The sequence below is a fragment of the Doryrhamphus excisus genome, linkage group LG10 (genome assembly GCF_037039965.1).
Source record: "Doryrhamphus excisus strain RoL-2023G ecotype Guam linkage group LG10, RoL_Dexc_Guam_v1.1, whole genome shotgun sequence".
Taxonomy (NCBI): domain Eukaryota; kingdom Metazoa; phylum Chordata; class Actinopteri; order Syngnathiformes; family Syngnathidae; genus Doryrhamphus; species Doryrhamphus excisus.
In genome coordinates, this window is record NC_136366.1 from 15,919,425 (window position 1) to 15,936,547 (window position 17,123).

Below are 17,123 nucleotides of genomic sequence, written 5' to 3' on the forward strand. Positions count from 1 at the left end.
CTAAAGGACAGAAAAATGGATGGGCATTTTACATTGTAAAATGGATTAAATGCACGTTTTTAAGTTGTATTACATGGCTCTCGTGGAAATACATTTAAAAATATGTGGCTTTCATGGGTCTCATAGACCAGGGGTCGGCAACCTTTACGATAAAAACAGCCATACGTTTAAAACGCCTTCTAAACTCTAAGAAAGGCAAATAGAAGTGTAGTGGGTGTGCATGTGGAAGGGATGCCAACTAGTAGGGTCATCATGGTATCATTTTGGTTAAACCTCACTACCTGTCTCCCACGGTTTTGGCCGTCAAATTCCGAGGGAATTTTGGGGTGTCAAAGTAGTTCAGATAATTAAAAAAAAAAAATGATTTCTAATTTATTACCGACTGACTGGACGAGTGTTTAGGGCGCAGGTCTTACAGCTAGGAGACTCGGATTCAATTCCACCACGTATAGAAAATGAATGAATGATGTCTAATTTATGACCTCCATGTTTAACCGTGGGCAGCACGGCGATTGAGTGGTTAGCGCGCAGACCTCACAGCTAGGAGACCAGGGTTCAATTCCACCCTTGGCCATCTCTGTGTGGAGTTTGCATGTTCTCACCATGGTTTTCTCCGGGTACTCCGGTTTCCTCCCACATTCCAAAAACATGCTAGGTTAATTAGCGACTCCAAATTGTCCATAGGTATGAATGTGAGTGTGAATGGTTGTTTGTCTATATGTGATCTATATGTGATTGGCTGGCGACCAGTCCAGGATGTACCCCGCCTCTCGCCCGATGACAGCTGGGATAGGCTCCAGCACTACTGCGACCCTTGTGAGGATTAGCGGTATAGAAAATAAATGGATGAATGAATGTTTACAAGTGTGAGAAAGAACTGAATAGCATCCTGTCTGCTCATCCTCGTCCAATCACCAATCAGAACTCGAGTATTGCAAAGGGAGCCACAACAAAGAGGTTGAAGAGCCACATACGGGTTTCTGACCCCTGGTCTAGATCAATACCTGACTATTACTTCATCAATTTAACGCTGTCTCTCAATACAATTGTCCATACAAGGCCGTTTTTTTTATATTAGAGGAAGACTAAACTCACCATTTCTATATTTGTGTACCCTCATTTAAAGTTACGGAAACATCCCTGAACTCCCGCGGACATGTGTCGCTATTTACAATAATTGTGTCATGACAGTGATACACAAAAGGAATAATGGATAGAGGAAAATTACATTAGTGACAATAACACATTAGAAATACATGTTCCACTATGTCTATACCCTGATAGCACATCAGACTTTTTTTTCTTCATTCCTGGACTTTTTTCTTTTCAAGCAATAAAAAAAACCATATAAATCTATACTTAGGATTTTTGTATGATTGATGTTGGATGCGTTAGATTTAACCTGATGAGTTACTGTGCATGTGTGTTTATTGCCTTATTACCAAAGCTACAGACTGAAAAGAGCAGACATAAAAGCACAAGAATTCACAATAAATAAAATTTAAAAAAAAATGTTGCCAGGACCCCCCTACCCCACCCCCCAAAAAAGAAACATATCACCGTGTCATTGAAATATCTTACTGTACACCCGTGTTGGCTGCTACACTTGAAGTATGTGATCCGTTTAAAAACAAAAGAATAAAACACCATTAAATCGTTTCAATCCACACACTACAAATGAGTGCTTCTTTAAATGTTACAATATATTTTTTAACAAAGATCTTCATAGTCCTTTCTTCACCTGAGAGGCTCGCTCAAGCCCGAACAGCCGCGTCCGAGTGTTGCGCTTCGATCTTCAGACGTGAGATGTAATCATGTTTCATGTCGGGGCTCTTATGTGATTACTGCAAGACTCAAAAACAATGTTTGTAAACTTTGAGGACTCCGGCGCCGCTTCTCAAAAGAATGTGCACACTGATGTTTTATGTGTGTGTTTGTGTGTGTGTGTGTTTTCTGCAACACAAATCATTGTCTAATATTTGTGAGTAGTATCGAGACTCTCCAACCGGTCCTGTAGGCCATCAGTACCCGCCAATCACATGATCTGGCAAAATGAGTACTTTCAAGGTCCTTTCTTTTTTCACTGAGAAAGATTGTCAGTGTTTATTTTGTTTCTTTTTTTGTGTGTGTGTTTTTTTTTTTTCATTTCATTAAAAAAAAGTGCTCCTTTTGCGGGAAGAGGTTGCAGCCTCTGGTCCGATGAGGACAGTCCATTCCTCAGAATGAGCGCTATAAGGACAAGATAGCAGCCAGGAATATGAGGGCGGAGCTAAGCAGGAGAAGAGAATTGCGGCAACGAGGAGTGGAGTTCACGTCCGTTCGAGAAGGCTCGGGCGACTCGTGACTGATGTCATCTAAGAAGAAAAAAAAAACATTAATATACATTTAAGACAGTAAATATGAATAAAGCAGTTGCAGTTCATTCATTCATTCATTCATTCATTTTCTACCGCTTATCCTCACAAGGGTCGCGGGGGTGCTGGAGCCTATCCCAGCTGTCTTTGTGCGAGAGGCGGGGTACACCCTGGACTGGTCCCCAGCCAATCACAGGGCACATATAGACAAACAACCATTCACACTCACATTCATACCTATGGACAATTTGGAGTCGCCAATTAACCTAGCATGTTTTTGGAATGTGGGAGGAAACCGGAGTACCCGGAGAAAACCCACGCATGCACGGGGAGAACATGCAAACTCCACACAGAGATGGTAGAGGGTGGAATTGAACTCGGGGTGATTGAATTTGATCTTTTCCTGTTTAAATTTATCCCGGGTGCGTTCTTTCAGCGCATGCTCAGATATGACGTAACACGCGGATCAAGACGTTCTTCGGTTTTAAAAATGGAGGCGAGTAATCGGCACTGGACTGCTGCTGAAAGTATGTTTTTGATCCAAACTAAATTTCAAGACTGGACCAATGAAAAACTTACAAAGCTATTCTAACAAGTAAAGAAAAACTCGGGGAAGCCGGTATCACGTGATGTTGATGTTTACGTTTTATTGGGTATGCCCTATTGACTATTCTGTTTGATTATAGCGGCACATGTAGACCGGAGATTGGAATATTCCTTTCCATGTGTTCTCGGAAAAGTCATTTGGAAAGAGGAAAAACTCCTCATGTAAACGTGGTTATTGAGTCAGAGCGGAAAATAGAACATTTTCAGGCAAGCTTTTATTGATAACGTGGCAGCAAAACAGAGCAGTCGAACACAGATTAGCATTAGCAATGATTCAAGAATAAATGATTTTCTATCCTAAATCCAAGCTAATGTGTGAATACTTTGTGTTAGCTAAAACACCAAAGATAATAAGTCGGCTTCCATGGATGACTAAAGAAATACTCACATTTCAGAGGCTGAAATCAAAGCATCTTAACATCTTTCAATCAAAAAACGATTAATCGTTGACCAAAATATTGTTGATTAATTGGGCAGCTGGTTAACCATGGATTAATCGCTATTTTGTGAAAAGTTTGTCCCTGCAAAGGGGAAAGTTTGTTCTGAGGAGGATATGTTGCCCTAACCTAACTAACCCCGGCTCCTACTAGCTCTATTTGTACGCTAACTTCCTGTCTAACTCAACATCTTTAGGAGCGCTTCACTGCAGGGTTTTGAAGTGAATGATTTCCTTCCAAATTCTCATGAGAACACATTGAAAACACACACACACACACACATTTCTGTATAATCTCACCAACCTCTGGGTTCTAGACTGTTGTGACTATTTTCGTCAAAGTCGACCCCTTCCTGTACGCTCCCGGAGTTTCGCGCACAATTGTCTTTAAAAACAAAGAGGAGACAAGCAGATGTGTGATTAGCCAAATCCCACGTCACTCATCTAAAGCCAGTGTACGGTAAAATGGAAAAACAGGCAGAACGGCAGCAACAATGTGTGACTTACTTTGTGGTCGGACAAAGACTTTGAGGCGAAGGCAGCTCCTTCTTCCTTTGGCGTCAGTGAGGGAAGCTGTGAAGAAATAAACCACAATTAAGCCTTGTTTTGTTTTGTAAATATAAATTCCATTGCAAAGCTTTGCGTCAAAATCCAATTCATTTTGCACCACAGTCACATTTCAATTGTCATATTATTGTCATACAGTAAAAAAAAAACAGTATTCTGACACACATGAGAGGTTAAAATAGTCATTATTTTAACGCTGTTCCAAAAACATTGATTCATTTATTCATTCATTTTCTACCACTTATTCTCACGAGGGTCGTGGGGGTGCTGGAACCTATCCCAGCTGTCTTTGGGTGAGAGGCGGGGTACACCCTGGACTGGTCGCCAGCCAATCACAGGGCACATATAGACAAACAACCATTCACACTCACATTCATACCTATGGACAATTTGGAGTCGCTAATTAACCTAGCATGTTTTTGGAATGTGGGGGAAACCCACATAGAAGACCCATGCAAAACATGCAAACTCCACACAGAGTGGAATTGAACTCGGGTCTCCAAGCTGTGAGGCCTGCGGCTAACCACTTACCGCCGTGCAGCTAAATAATTAATGACATTGAACAAAATAACAATGAAACAGCAGGGTAGAGTTATAGAGACATGGTTTTATCATATCAATATTACATTGATGAGACATAGAAAAATGTTCTCCCATGTCGTGTGGAAGTGGTACGGTTTTGGGCTTCTTAGTTTTTATTCCCCACTCTATTTGAAATGGTTCACTAAGTCTAGAACAAATAAATAGGCTAACTAGTTAGCTGGGTAGAAATTCTACTTAGTGGAAAGTGCTGGAGCCTATCCCGTTCGGGTTGTTCGGGTGAGAGGCGGGGTACACCCTGGACTGGTTGCCAGCCAATCACAGGGCACATATAGACAAACGCTCATACCTATTTGGAGTCGCTAATTAACCTAGCATGTTTTCGGAATGTGGGAGGAAACCGGAGTACCCAGAGAAGACCCACGCAGAACATGCAAACTCCACACAGAGATCGCCGAGGGTGGAATTGAACTCTGGTCTCCAAGCTGTGAGGCTTGCGCGCTAACCACTTTTCGCCATGCAGCTAAATAATTAACAATGACATCGAAAAAAAAAAAAAACAATGAAACAGCAGGGTAGAGTTATAGAGACATGGTTTTATCATATCAATATTACATTGATGAGACATAGAAAAATGTTCTCCCATGTCGTGTGGAAGTGGTACGGTTTTGGGCTTCTTAGTTTGTATTTATTCCCCGTGCATGCGTGGGTTTTCTCCGGGTATTCTGGTTTCCTCCCACATTCCAAAAACATGCTAGGTTAATTGGCGACTCCAAATTGTCCATAGGTATGAATGTGAGTGTGAATGGTTGTTTGTCTATATGTGCCCTGTGATTGGCTGGCGACCAGTCCAGGGTGTACCCCGCCTTTCGCCCGAAGACAGCTGGGATAGGCTCCAGCACCCCCCGCGACCCTCGTGAGGAAAAAGCGGTAGAAAATGAATGAATGTAAAGCTGGTATCTCCGCATTTGTGGTGAAAGGTCGACGACGTGGTTACAATTCCGCAGGCTTGAAGCTATAATGAGGCCGTGCAAATGTCCAACCTTGCGAAATGCCACTTAGCTCAGCAGCTGTGTTTGTGCCTTAGCCGGTGATAACTGCATCAACAGTAACCGAATCTGCACTCGTGTTTTTTGAATGCTGAAAAGGCCAAAGCACCTAAGAAATGAGGACAAACTTCAACAGAAACACAGCTGCTCTTGTTCTTTTCAACAAGTATGACTATGTGTACAATTATCCACCCTGAGGTGTCATATGTCGCGGACCTTGACCTCAACATGCAGAAGTTCTTTCGGCACATGAAGCCAATTATTGTTCTGCGACTACATTTACATTTGTCATGCAACTTTTCTCAGTCGTTTGCTCATTCGGAGTTTTGCCACTCAGTGGATCAGGATTGTCACTCCCGTTTTATTCCTATCTTCTCGGACTCATCGTCTTTCTCAGCCAGTACCAACAATTACACTCGTGTCTTTCTTGCTTTGCTTCATGTCTGCCACTGAGGTCAGAGTCTGGCTTTTTCTATCCCCCAGCGAGCTACGCGGCCCAGCGGGAACGCCGCTCAGTGAAACGCAGACACTACCTACGACTTCACCTCCGCTTCCCACTCAGATGTAGTGTACATGTTCAGTCATGCGTTTGAAATGATTTCAACACATACAACTTTTTTTCAGTATGTCTCTCATTCACGCACAATATAATACAAAATAATATCATACATGCTATTCACCTATTCTGCCTGTTGTTAGTAAAAAAAAAATCTAAATTGAGCATTTCCCCAGCATAAAAATGCCAAAAATAGCACTGACTGGCTGACGACCAGTCCAGGGTGTACCCCGCCTCTCGCCTGAAGACAGCTGGGATAGGCTCCAGCACCCCCATGACCCTCATGAGGAAAAAGCGGTAGAAAATGAATGAATTAATGAATCATAGTCGTTGCACACTGTAAGGGACGTTACAAAGGAGAGGGAAAAAGGTTCAATAATGACACTGCTATGATGCTTAATTGTCACTGTCCATTTCATAGGAGCAGATCAACTGCAACTGCACTGCGGACAAGTGGTTAGCATGCAGGCCTCACAGCTTGGAGACCCAAGTTCAATTCCACCCTCGGCCAGTTTTCGTGTTCTCCCCGTCCATGCGTGGGTTTTCTCCGGGTACTCCGCTTTCCTCCCACATTGGCGACTCCAAATTGTCCATAGGTATGAATGTGAGTGTGAATGGTTGTTTGTCTATATGTGCCCTGTGATTGGCTGGCGACCAGTCCAGGGTGTACCCAGGGTCGCCCGAAGACAGCTGGCATAGGCTCCGGCACCCCCGCGACCCATGAATTAATGAATGTAAGTATTATTCTGCCACATTGTAGTTTTCTGCAGCACACATGGAAATAGCTCTTGTTTTGTATCGTATTAATAATTTCTGGGGGTTTGTATATCGCCATAGTAACATACATTTGCAGACCCCAAACACGCAAAAACAGAATTTCAGTGAAAAAAAAACATTTGTTTTGATGTCATGACACAATTACCCGACCAGTCCAGGGTGTACTGCGCCTCTCACCCGAAGACAGCTGGGATAGGCTCCAGCATACCCGCGAGCCTCGAGAGTATAAACAGTGCAGAAAATTCCTTCATTCATTTTCTACCGGTTTTCCTCACGAGGGTCGCGGGGGTGCTGAAGCCTATCCCAACTGTCTTCGGGCGAGAGGCGGGGTACACCCTGGACTGGTCGCCAGCCAATCACAGGGCACATATAGACAAACAACCATTCACACTCACATTCATACCTTTGGACAATTTGGAGTTGTTTTTGGAATGTGGGAGGAAACCGGAGTACCCGGAGAAAACCCACGCATGCACGGGGAGAACATGCAAACGCCACACAGAGATGGCCAAGGGTGGAATTGAGCCCTGGTCTCCTCGCTGTGAGGTCTTTGCGCTAACCACTAGACCACTGTGCAGCCGGTGCAGAAAATGGATGGATATAATTACCAGCAATAATGGGAATAACTGGAATATTATATTTCGGTTAACACAGGGATAGCAGCCACTGCATCAAACAAAATAAATGGTGATGGCGGCATCAAACATCAGACAAACAAGACTAAGTACATGACAAAAGAAATAATTGTGTGTCTACATGCAAACCCTGGAAAATTCATCCCCTGCTGGGAGTTTCATTTTGCAAAATGTCCTCAGCCTCACGTTGGCTGGTATTTCAGGTTGGGTCCAACAAGGCCTAGCAGTAATAAGGCTTAGAACCCATGTAAGTCCCTTCAGTCATGTGAATTATCTAGAACCTGATATAAATACTGTGGGATCAGACATGCAAGGATTGGTTTATCTTGGGGCACAGAGCCTTTTGTCCTGGTTTTGCTGTGAGAAGCTAAAGGGAAAGATGCAGGGGCCTTGCGCTGTCTAAGCCCACGTCATTATCAATGTAGATCTGTGCTGGGTGTACACAAGCGCGAGCCCGGGTGTTTGAAGCATTGGGGGGCTTTACAAGGAGTCAGTCATCTCTCTCACACGGGGAGAGCCAGACTCTCAACTGTCTCCTCTGAAAATTGGATTTCTATCCCGAGATTAGGATCAGGCTTCCCCTGCTCTACTACAGCTCCAGAAGAAAAACATGCCGCCCTCTGAGGCCTTGAGAAGCCAACAGGCTGACTTCATAGTCATAGTTGGTGAACTTTGACCTCACTGGGCCAGCCGGCAATACCGCTCTGCTTTTATTCGGGTGTCTGCCAGACGGCTTGGCCAGTAGCCAACTGCAGGTGTCATCTATTTGACGTGGTTCCGCCTCCACTTCCCCCCCGCCTGAGGGTAGTGACAATCACCGTGGAGTAGGATAAAGGGGTATCTGTCTCACTGAGGCAGGCCGACATGACCCCCCCCCTCCTTCAGTATGTCACTTTCAGAATCCCAAACCGAACCTGATGTACAATGCGTCAATGGGCTACCATCTATTGTTACAATAACACAGTTTGGAATGGGACACTAAGACATAATAATACCAGCGACTGCTAAAATATTGTTTACTGTGAACACAATCAGCATTAAGGAAAGGAGAAAATCCATTTTAAATAAAACAACATGCCAAAAACATTAATTATAAGTGACCACTAACCAAATAAATAAATAATGATGTATTTCTCAAAAAAAAATCCTACCACAAGTGAATGCCGCACACAATCATTCATTCATTCATTCATTCATTTTCTACTGCTTTTCCTCCCGAGGGTCGTGGGGGTGCTGGAGCCTATCCCAGCTGTCTTCGGGCGAGAGGCGGGGTACACCCTGGACTGGTCGCCAGCCAATCACAGGGCACATATAGACAAACAACCATTCACACTCACATTCATACCTATGGACAATTTGGAGTCGCCAATTAACCTAGCATGTTTTTGGAATGTGGGAGGAAACCGGAGTACCTGGAGAAAAACTCCATGCAAACTCCACACAGAGATGGCCGAGGGTGGAATTGAACCCTGGTCTCCTAGCTGTGAGGTCTGCGCACTAACCACTAGACCGCCGTGCCGCCCCGCACACAATCATCATGAGTAATAATTTATAAATGTCTGATAATACAGGTAAATTGTACCCGTCCATCCATTTTCTATGCCGCTTATACTCACGACGATCGTGGGCATGCTGGATCCACTTCGGGAGTCTTCGGGGTACACCCTGGACTGGCCGCCAGCCAATCACAGGACACATATAGACAAACAACCATTCACACTCACATTCATACCTATGGACAATATGGAGTGGCCAATTAACCTAGCATGTTTTTGGAATGTGGGAGGAAACCGGAGTACCCGGAGAAAACCCACGCATGCACAGGGAGAACATGCAAACATCAAGATGCCTGAGTGGGGAATCGAAGTTTTTAAGTCATAATTTGGACATGTTTCTGTCCCTTATTTTGTCAAGTATTGAAATCCTGAACTTTGTTCAGAGGTCCTTGAATGGACCATAACTGTGTGCTGTGACTAACTGGTAAATTTTGCGATACATTTCATCCTGCACGTGCAAGGTCGTGATGTCATTTAGTAATTTAGACGCATTATCAGTGAGTACCTTTTCACTTTTATTGCAAATGTTGATCAGAAATCTAAGGATGACGTCAAACAAGTAAGAGGGTTTGGATTGTCAATCATTAATCAATACAACCACACTGTTCCATATATAGGACAGTCGATTTCATTCATATTATAGGCTATAAGGGAGCCAAATTTAACCGATTTGCTGCAAATTAAATAAAAAATAAAAATATCATCACACAAAAGCATGTGTTTTGTTCCTTGTACCTGTCTTTGACAAGAAGTGTTAGCAAAATACCTAACCGGGAGCCACTGTATCTGGTTTAGTCCTTCTTCTCTACCCCCCCCCCCCCCCCCCCCCCACGGCAATGACATCACCTATGAAAACATGAGTTCCCAGCTGCTTATTTTGGTGAGGAAAAAACTGAGCTCAGCCAGTCAGCAACTCCAAACAATTCCAGACAAAACCTACAAAGTGAAGGTAATTTGCTCCTTGTGATTTGTGTTTTGGGTTGTTTGTCACTGAACCGGAACAAAATAGTTACATTTGGAAGATCTTGTTCCAGGCTTGTTGATACTTACAGTGTATGCACTTCGCTAAAAGCTAACAGTTTCCCATTACGGAGGAAACCCTGAAGTCCAACACCTTTCAGGTTGTGCCGGATGGAATGTGAAAAAGGTTTTTTGGGGGGGGAACACAAAATGTAGGTTCTGACACTTTGGCCCAAATTATTTTCCAGGATGTTTCCAGACACCACAGAAAGAAGTTGTAACGTAAATACTAGTGACATTTTCCAACTTGGTCTCTGTTTTGTTTCTAGGTTCTAAGTCCTTAACGGGGTCAAAAAATGTAGTGACAAAGTAAAGCAGAAATGCAAATGTTCAGGAAATGTGTTCAGAAATGTTCAAATGTCCAGTTCAGGAAACAGAACAGGAGGTAGCAGAGATGAGGATGCTGAGGTTCTCATTGGGAGTGACTAGGATAGATAGGATCAGGAACGAGTACATCAGAGGGACATTACATGTTAGAGGCCTTGGAGATAAAGTCAGAGAGGCCAGACTGAGATGGATGGGACATGTCCAGAGGAGAGATAGTGAATATATTGGTAGAAGGATGAAATTTGTGTAAATATCAATTTTTTGGAATAATCAACAAGACGTCCTGGCACGGAGTCGCAAAATCTAGTGACAAAGTAAAGCGGAAATGCAAATGTTCAGGAAATTTGTTCAGAAATGTTCAAATGTCCAGTTCAGGAAACAGAACTGGATGTAGCAAAGATGAGGATTCTGAGGTTCTCATTGGGAGTGACCAGGATAGATAGGATCAGGAGCGAGTACATGAGAGGGACATTACATGTTAGAGGCCTTGGAGATAAAGTCAGAGAGGCCAGACTGAGATGGTTCGAGATAGTGAATATATTGGTAGAAGGATGCTGCCAGGTAGGAGGCGTAGAAGAAGACCAAAGAAGAGGTTTATGGATGTAGTGGAGGAGGACATGAGGGTAGTTGGTGTGAAGACAGGGTTGGATGGAGGAGATTGATTTGCTGTGGCGACCCCTGATGGGAAAAGCCCAAAGAGAAAGAAGAAGAACCATAGACACAAAATAATACCATTTCACTCTTGGCCAATATAGTAGATATAGTCAGACAAAATAAAGACATAAATAAGACTTGTAATAATGATAAAATAATAAAAGCCTGTTGTTGGTATTCAAGTCTGGTGCATGCTACATGTGACACCATGCAGCCAGTGAAGACTACAAATCAACGTCTTGTATTTTTACATTTTTGTGCTTGAAAATGCTTAATTTAGGTCAATTATACATGAAATTTGCGTAAATATCAATTTTTTGAACTAATCAACGGAGTCGCAAATCTAGTGACAAAGTAAAGTGGAAATGCAAATGTATTTTGTCTGGTGGCGTGACATGGGGCGAGAAGCGCTGTGCCTTAGTGTTGCCCAGAAGACATTGTGACAACAGACATGAATGGGCATAACTTTTAACTCATTTGCATTCACAAAGAGTGGGAGGATACATCATTTCCAAGACAAATTCGCCGTTTTCTTTTATTGTCCATATGTTTTCCATGACTAGAAAATTGGTCAATCATTTTCCAGGTTTTCCAGGACATGTAAAAACCCTCAAAGGAATGGTTTTGCTAAGACACCATCATAATCGGTCTTTTATCTAAGTGACAAAGGACGTACTAAGTTTATTGTTGGTATGTCTAGCTGTTAATCTGGGTTGTGTCTGTGTTTCCGTGGTAATTGCTGAATATCACTGATTTGAAGACAACACAAGACTGTTGAAATCGCAATCCATTGAATAGGGAAATGTGGAAAAACAGTCTGAGACCAGCAAATGAAACCATATGAACGGTAAAAGTATCATATGTCTAGCCCTGAAATTCACTGAGCAAGCAGCTTTTATGCTTCATATATTTGTTTCCCTTTGGCTTTGATGCCAAGATCATCCATGTAGACCTTGTAGATGCAGAGAAATACTGTACTGTATATCAGAGTGTTCAATGGATCACAACTGGACTGTTCAGGTTGTCTTAGAAGACGTTTCGCCGCTCATCTGAGCAAAAAAAATCTCTGGTTAGTTTCCGGGCCTTTCATATTTCTGCACCGTTGTGAGGGTATCAAACCCAAATGTGAATATTCTCAATCATCATTATAACAAAAAAGCATTCCTTTTGCAGATTTCGTCAACACAAATACCAAGGTACAATAACGGTTATACTCACAGATGTAGTAGTACTCTCTGCCAGGACGAAACTCAAAGCCTAACGAAAACGGTGTGAACAGCTGGAACTTTTCCGAAAACTTCAGTGGCCCGTTTGAGGACAAAGGCCTGTTGCACTCCCAGCGTTTGAAGCCCTTGGCGGTGTGGTCACATGAGCTGTAGCCATCGTAGTTCACCATGTAAAGGACGTAGCGCTCGGCCCGCTCATCCGACACCGGGCTGATGTAATGCGGACAGTAGACATCAAGGTAATCGTTTATGCAGACATCAATGTGGTAATCCCCACGGTAAAACCTGAAGAAAAAAAACAAAAAAAAAGAAATGTTAGTATACTTAGAAAGAACAGTACACTAAAGTAAAGCTGATTGAAACATATTAAGTCTCTGTATCAAATCGGCATTAAACCAAAACAGTTCAAAGTGAACCGAGACATTATGCATGCCGGAAGAGCTTACACTATTTTGATAAGACTTCACATCATCACGTTTATCGGGTTCCAGACACGACCGTGAGTTGGATTTCTTATTCATAAATTGAATATTTTCCTAGTTAGATCATACAAAACCTGTTTATGACTTTCGAAATTACTGTGGTGAGACCAGCGATGTTGTTTGGCCTAGAGACACCGCCACTGAGGAATAAACAGGAAACAGAACTGGAGGTAGCAGAGATGAGGATGCTGAGGTTCTCATTGGGAGTGACCAGGATAGATAGGATCAGGAACGAGTACATCAGAGGGACATTACAAAAATTTTTTTTTATTGTCACTGGCCCTGCGGCCAGTAAAGTCTACAAATCAAGGTCTTGTATTTTTACATTTTTGTGCTTTAAAATGCTTAATTTAGGTCAATTATAAATGAAATTTGCGTAAATATCAATTTAGTTGCAAAATCTAGTGACAAAGTAAAGCGGAAATGCAAATGTTCAAGAAATGTGTTCAGAAATGTTCAAATGTCCAGTTCAGGAAACAGAACTGGGGGTAGCAGAGATGAGGATGCTGAGGTTCTCATTGGGAGTGACCAGGATAGATAGGATCAGGATCGAGTACATCAGAGGGACATTACATGTTAGAGGCCTTGGAGATAAAGTCAGAGAGGCCAGACTGAGATGGTTCGAGATAGTGAAAATGTTGGTAGAAGGATGCTGCCAGGTAGGAGGCGTAGAGGAAGACCAAAGAAGAGGTTTATGGATGTAGTGGAGGAGGACGGAGGTTGGATGGAGGAGATTGATTTGCTGAGACCCCTGAACGGAAAAGCCCAAAGAACAAATAACTTTGTACCATTAGAGCCCTCTAGACACACAATAATACCATTTCACTCATATTGGCCAATATAGTAGATATAGTCAGAAAAAATAAAGACATAAATAAGACTTGTAATAATGATAAAATAATAAAAGCCTGTCGTTGGTATTCAAGTCTGGTGCATGCTACATGTGACACCATGCGGCCAGTGAAGACTACAATTCAACGCCTTGTATTTTTACATTTTTGGGCTTGAAAATACTTAATTTAAGTCAATTATACATAAAATTTGCGTTGACTAATCAACAATATGTCCTGGCACGGAGATTTTCATTTTCGATGATGACTTTCTGTGCAAGCCATAACACTAAATGCAACACAATATTGCATGCCATTTATTGTGGGATTTATTTTGCAGAAATTTGGCATCATAAAGCCATCATAAAGCCTGAAGAATTCCAGTCTACGCACTAGCTATTTTGTCTCCAGAATTTCATGATGCCACGCTTAATCAACCTAAACCACTGAGTTGTATCCGTGCATATCAGTCCAAACATATACAGTATATCACTGTCTGAGTAGTGATGACTGATGCTTGTGGAGAAATTAGGGTCCCATAGTGATTACAGGGCTAATTGTCCAGTTCGCATGAGCCTTTAAGAGGATCCCTTTTTAGAATGTGATTTTCCCTAACCTAATATGACAGCTTGAATCGGGCGTTTGTGAAACAGACTCCACACCTATACTGTAAATTGTGTGGAAAAAGAGACGTGAAGAAAAAGCTGAGCAAGGTATTCATTCCGGAGGAAAACGCTTGTAAACATATATTCCCAGAGGTGCCGTATAAGGTTGCATATGCAAGGCTTTTAGCGTATGCGATTAAAGCCATAACGGCAGGCTGGTTGTGTCACTATAGCTGCTAATGGGCTTTGGATCAGTATCAATGACATGCTACGGATGTCTTGAATACTCCACCTCTGTTCATTGACACAAAAGTCATGACGCGGGGTGGTGACCGTGTTCAAGGAGCAGCCGACCAGCTTGCCAAACAACACAATCGGTTTATTTATTTAAATAGTAATTGTCTGGGATAATGAGTGAAATACTGATTCATGTTCTCGGTAGCAGAAGAATCAGTCAGCTGATCTGTAACCGAGTGAAAACTGAACAAAAAAGTTTGATGCACAGCTGTTGCAGTTGACCTGTTGGGGCTAAGGGAGACGTGAGTAGCATAAAGGGAGGTGCTGGGGGGTATCAGGTTGTAAATGTGCTGCAGGATTAGTCCATCTTCGAGTTCTTTGCAGAGGACCACAGATGAGCGGATGTGTGTCTTGTGGCAACATCTTCACTCTAATCTTTTTCTCTCTATAATTACAAACAAGTCAAATGTGAAACCAAAGACCTTGTTTTCTTCACCACACCCCCACCCCTTCGAGGGTTAGAGTTCCAGGGAGGCACAGCATGTCCTCCCATAGCCTTTAGTGTCAGAGCAGGGAGATGATATTATGACAAGGAGGGGTCAAGCAGCTTCACGGCATCACAACCTCAACCAACAGCAGTGGATGGTCTGGGTTTGTCCGGCCATGACTTCAATGAACCGTCTTTGTCGCTGTCCATCAAACCCTGACCCATATTGGTAAGAACTTTCAATGAGGAAGGTGGAAACACGTTGTCATTGTGTTTGGAATGGGGCCAGTGTTTACTGACTGATTTTAACGGGCTTCACAAATCAGTCTCCAGTGAACAATTCGGCCTTCCCCGATGAATACAAATGCATTCGGCACCGCCTAATGAGAAGTCAAATAGTCAGAGGCCATCTTTGCCTCTAGCAGTCAAGCATGGAATTAAGTTGTTCTGACTCAAATGTCCAGAGCTTTTATATTATTGTTTTTTTTTTTGCCATTGGGAATACTTCGGTAAGCAGACATTTGACAACTTAAGTCAAATTCCATTGCGAGGCAGAAAATATCTCACAACCACAACAAAGAGTCGGATGCCTCAGAGGAAACAGAGACAATGGAAAGATATGACAAGGAAATGGCTGAACAGGGAAGTAACATGTTGGATCATTCTAGTTATTACTTTCTTATTCACTCAGGGCAGAGTGATGCATGATGGACAGTCTTTAAAAAAAATCCAAAAGGGTTGCAGAGACTTGTATGTCCATTCAGATCAAGGTCTGAATGATCAACAAAGATCTTTTACCGCAAATTTCCTTCACTTCACTTTTCTAAGGATCATAGGTAACAATCTGGTCCAGTTATGATCCATTTTAGCTTACTGTCCCCTAAGTCTGTGCTCCAAGTTTGGTATAAGTTTAAAGTCAAAATTTATTATAAACGTGTCTTCTGGTTTTGATTGAAGAGGAAGCTAATCACAGTTTTTTCTTCTGGTGGATCTACTTTGATCCGGGCTATCTTTGCCCAAAGAACATCCGCTACCCCCAACCCCCGCTGTGTCCAGTTTTCCTCCCGGGTCATCAAATACAGATGTAAAAGTGAATCACTGCCAGTTCCACAGACACACCAGACGTTCAATGGGTTCTAATGTAAAACCATAAGCGACAAAGGGAGACCCTGTCTACACAGAAACTAAATGTATCAGCAATATATGGATTAGATCTCAGCTCTCCACAAAAAAAAAACAACAACACACAAAACAATTAAAAACTGTGTAGTTCAGTCTGGTTTATCACAGTTACCTGGTTTGAGCCCCGGCCTCAATAGTAGGATTCAATAATAATATATTGAATATTTTCATAGTTATAGTAAAGAAAACCTGTTTATGAGCTTCTAAAAACATTCATTCATTTTCTACTGCTTTTTCCTCATAAGGGTCGCTGGAGCCTATCCCAGCTGTCTTGGGGCGAGAGGCGGGGTACACCCTGGACTGATCGCCAGCCAATCACAGGGCACATATAGACAAACAACCATTCACACTCACATTCATACCTATGGACAATTTGGAGTGGCCAATTAACCTAGCATGTTTTTGGAATGTGGGAGGAAACCGGAGTACCCGGAGAAAACGAGGAGAACATGCAAACTCCACACAGAGATGGCCAAGGGTGGAATTGAACCCTGGTCTCCTAGCTGTGAGGTCTGCGCGCTAACAACTCGACCGCCGTGCCGCCCTTCTAAAAACATGAAAAAGTTCAAAACATCATTATGATATAACCCCCGATATAGTCATCCTTATACACAATCATGTGGGTCGATCGCATGATGTTAAGAGAAAAAAAAATTGTCCATAATCTCACTCGACAGTACTCCCAAATTTGTTTACACTGCATTGCACACCGCTTATCCGCAAGCTCCGGGATCTCTGAAGCGACACTTTTACAATCGCAAGCTACAGAGCTAACTAGCCAACCTAGTTATAAATAATAATAATAATCAATTTTATTTATATTGCACTTTACATTACAGAAATCTCAAAGTGCTACAAAGAAAGCATAAAACCTACAGTGAAGCGATAAAACAACACAACAAAAGGTACATATACTGCATATATATATATATATATATATATATATATATATATTTATATATAAAAAAAATAGAGAATATGCTGAATAGGTGTAAAA

At 42.4% G+C, this 17,123-nt stretch overlaps 1 protein-coding gene across 1 annotated transcript in view; it reads right to left on the reverse strand.

The window, feature by feature from the left end:
- Positions 1 to 355: 355 nt before the first annotated feature.
- Positions 356 to 17,123, reverse strand: part of LOC131104879 (ephrin-A5b-like) — an 84,423-nt gene continuing 67,655 nt past the window's right edge. The window contains exons 2-5 of the mRNA XM_058052537.2: positions 12,296 to 12,588; positions 3,904 to 3,969; positions 3,701 to 3,781; positions 356 to 2,354 (exon numbers count right to left, since the gene is read on the reverse strand). Coding sequence (XP_057908520.1) covers positions 2,230 to 2,354; positions 3,701 to 3,781; positions 3,904 to 3,969; positions 12,296 to 12,588 — 565 coding nt within the window. The 3' untranslated portion in view covers positions 356 to 2,229. The remainder of the gene's footprint in view (positions 2,355 to 3,700; positions 3,782 to 3,903; positions 3,970 to 12,295; positions 12,589 to 17,123) is intronic.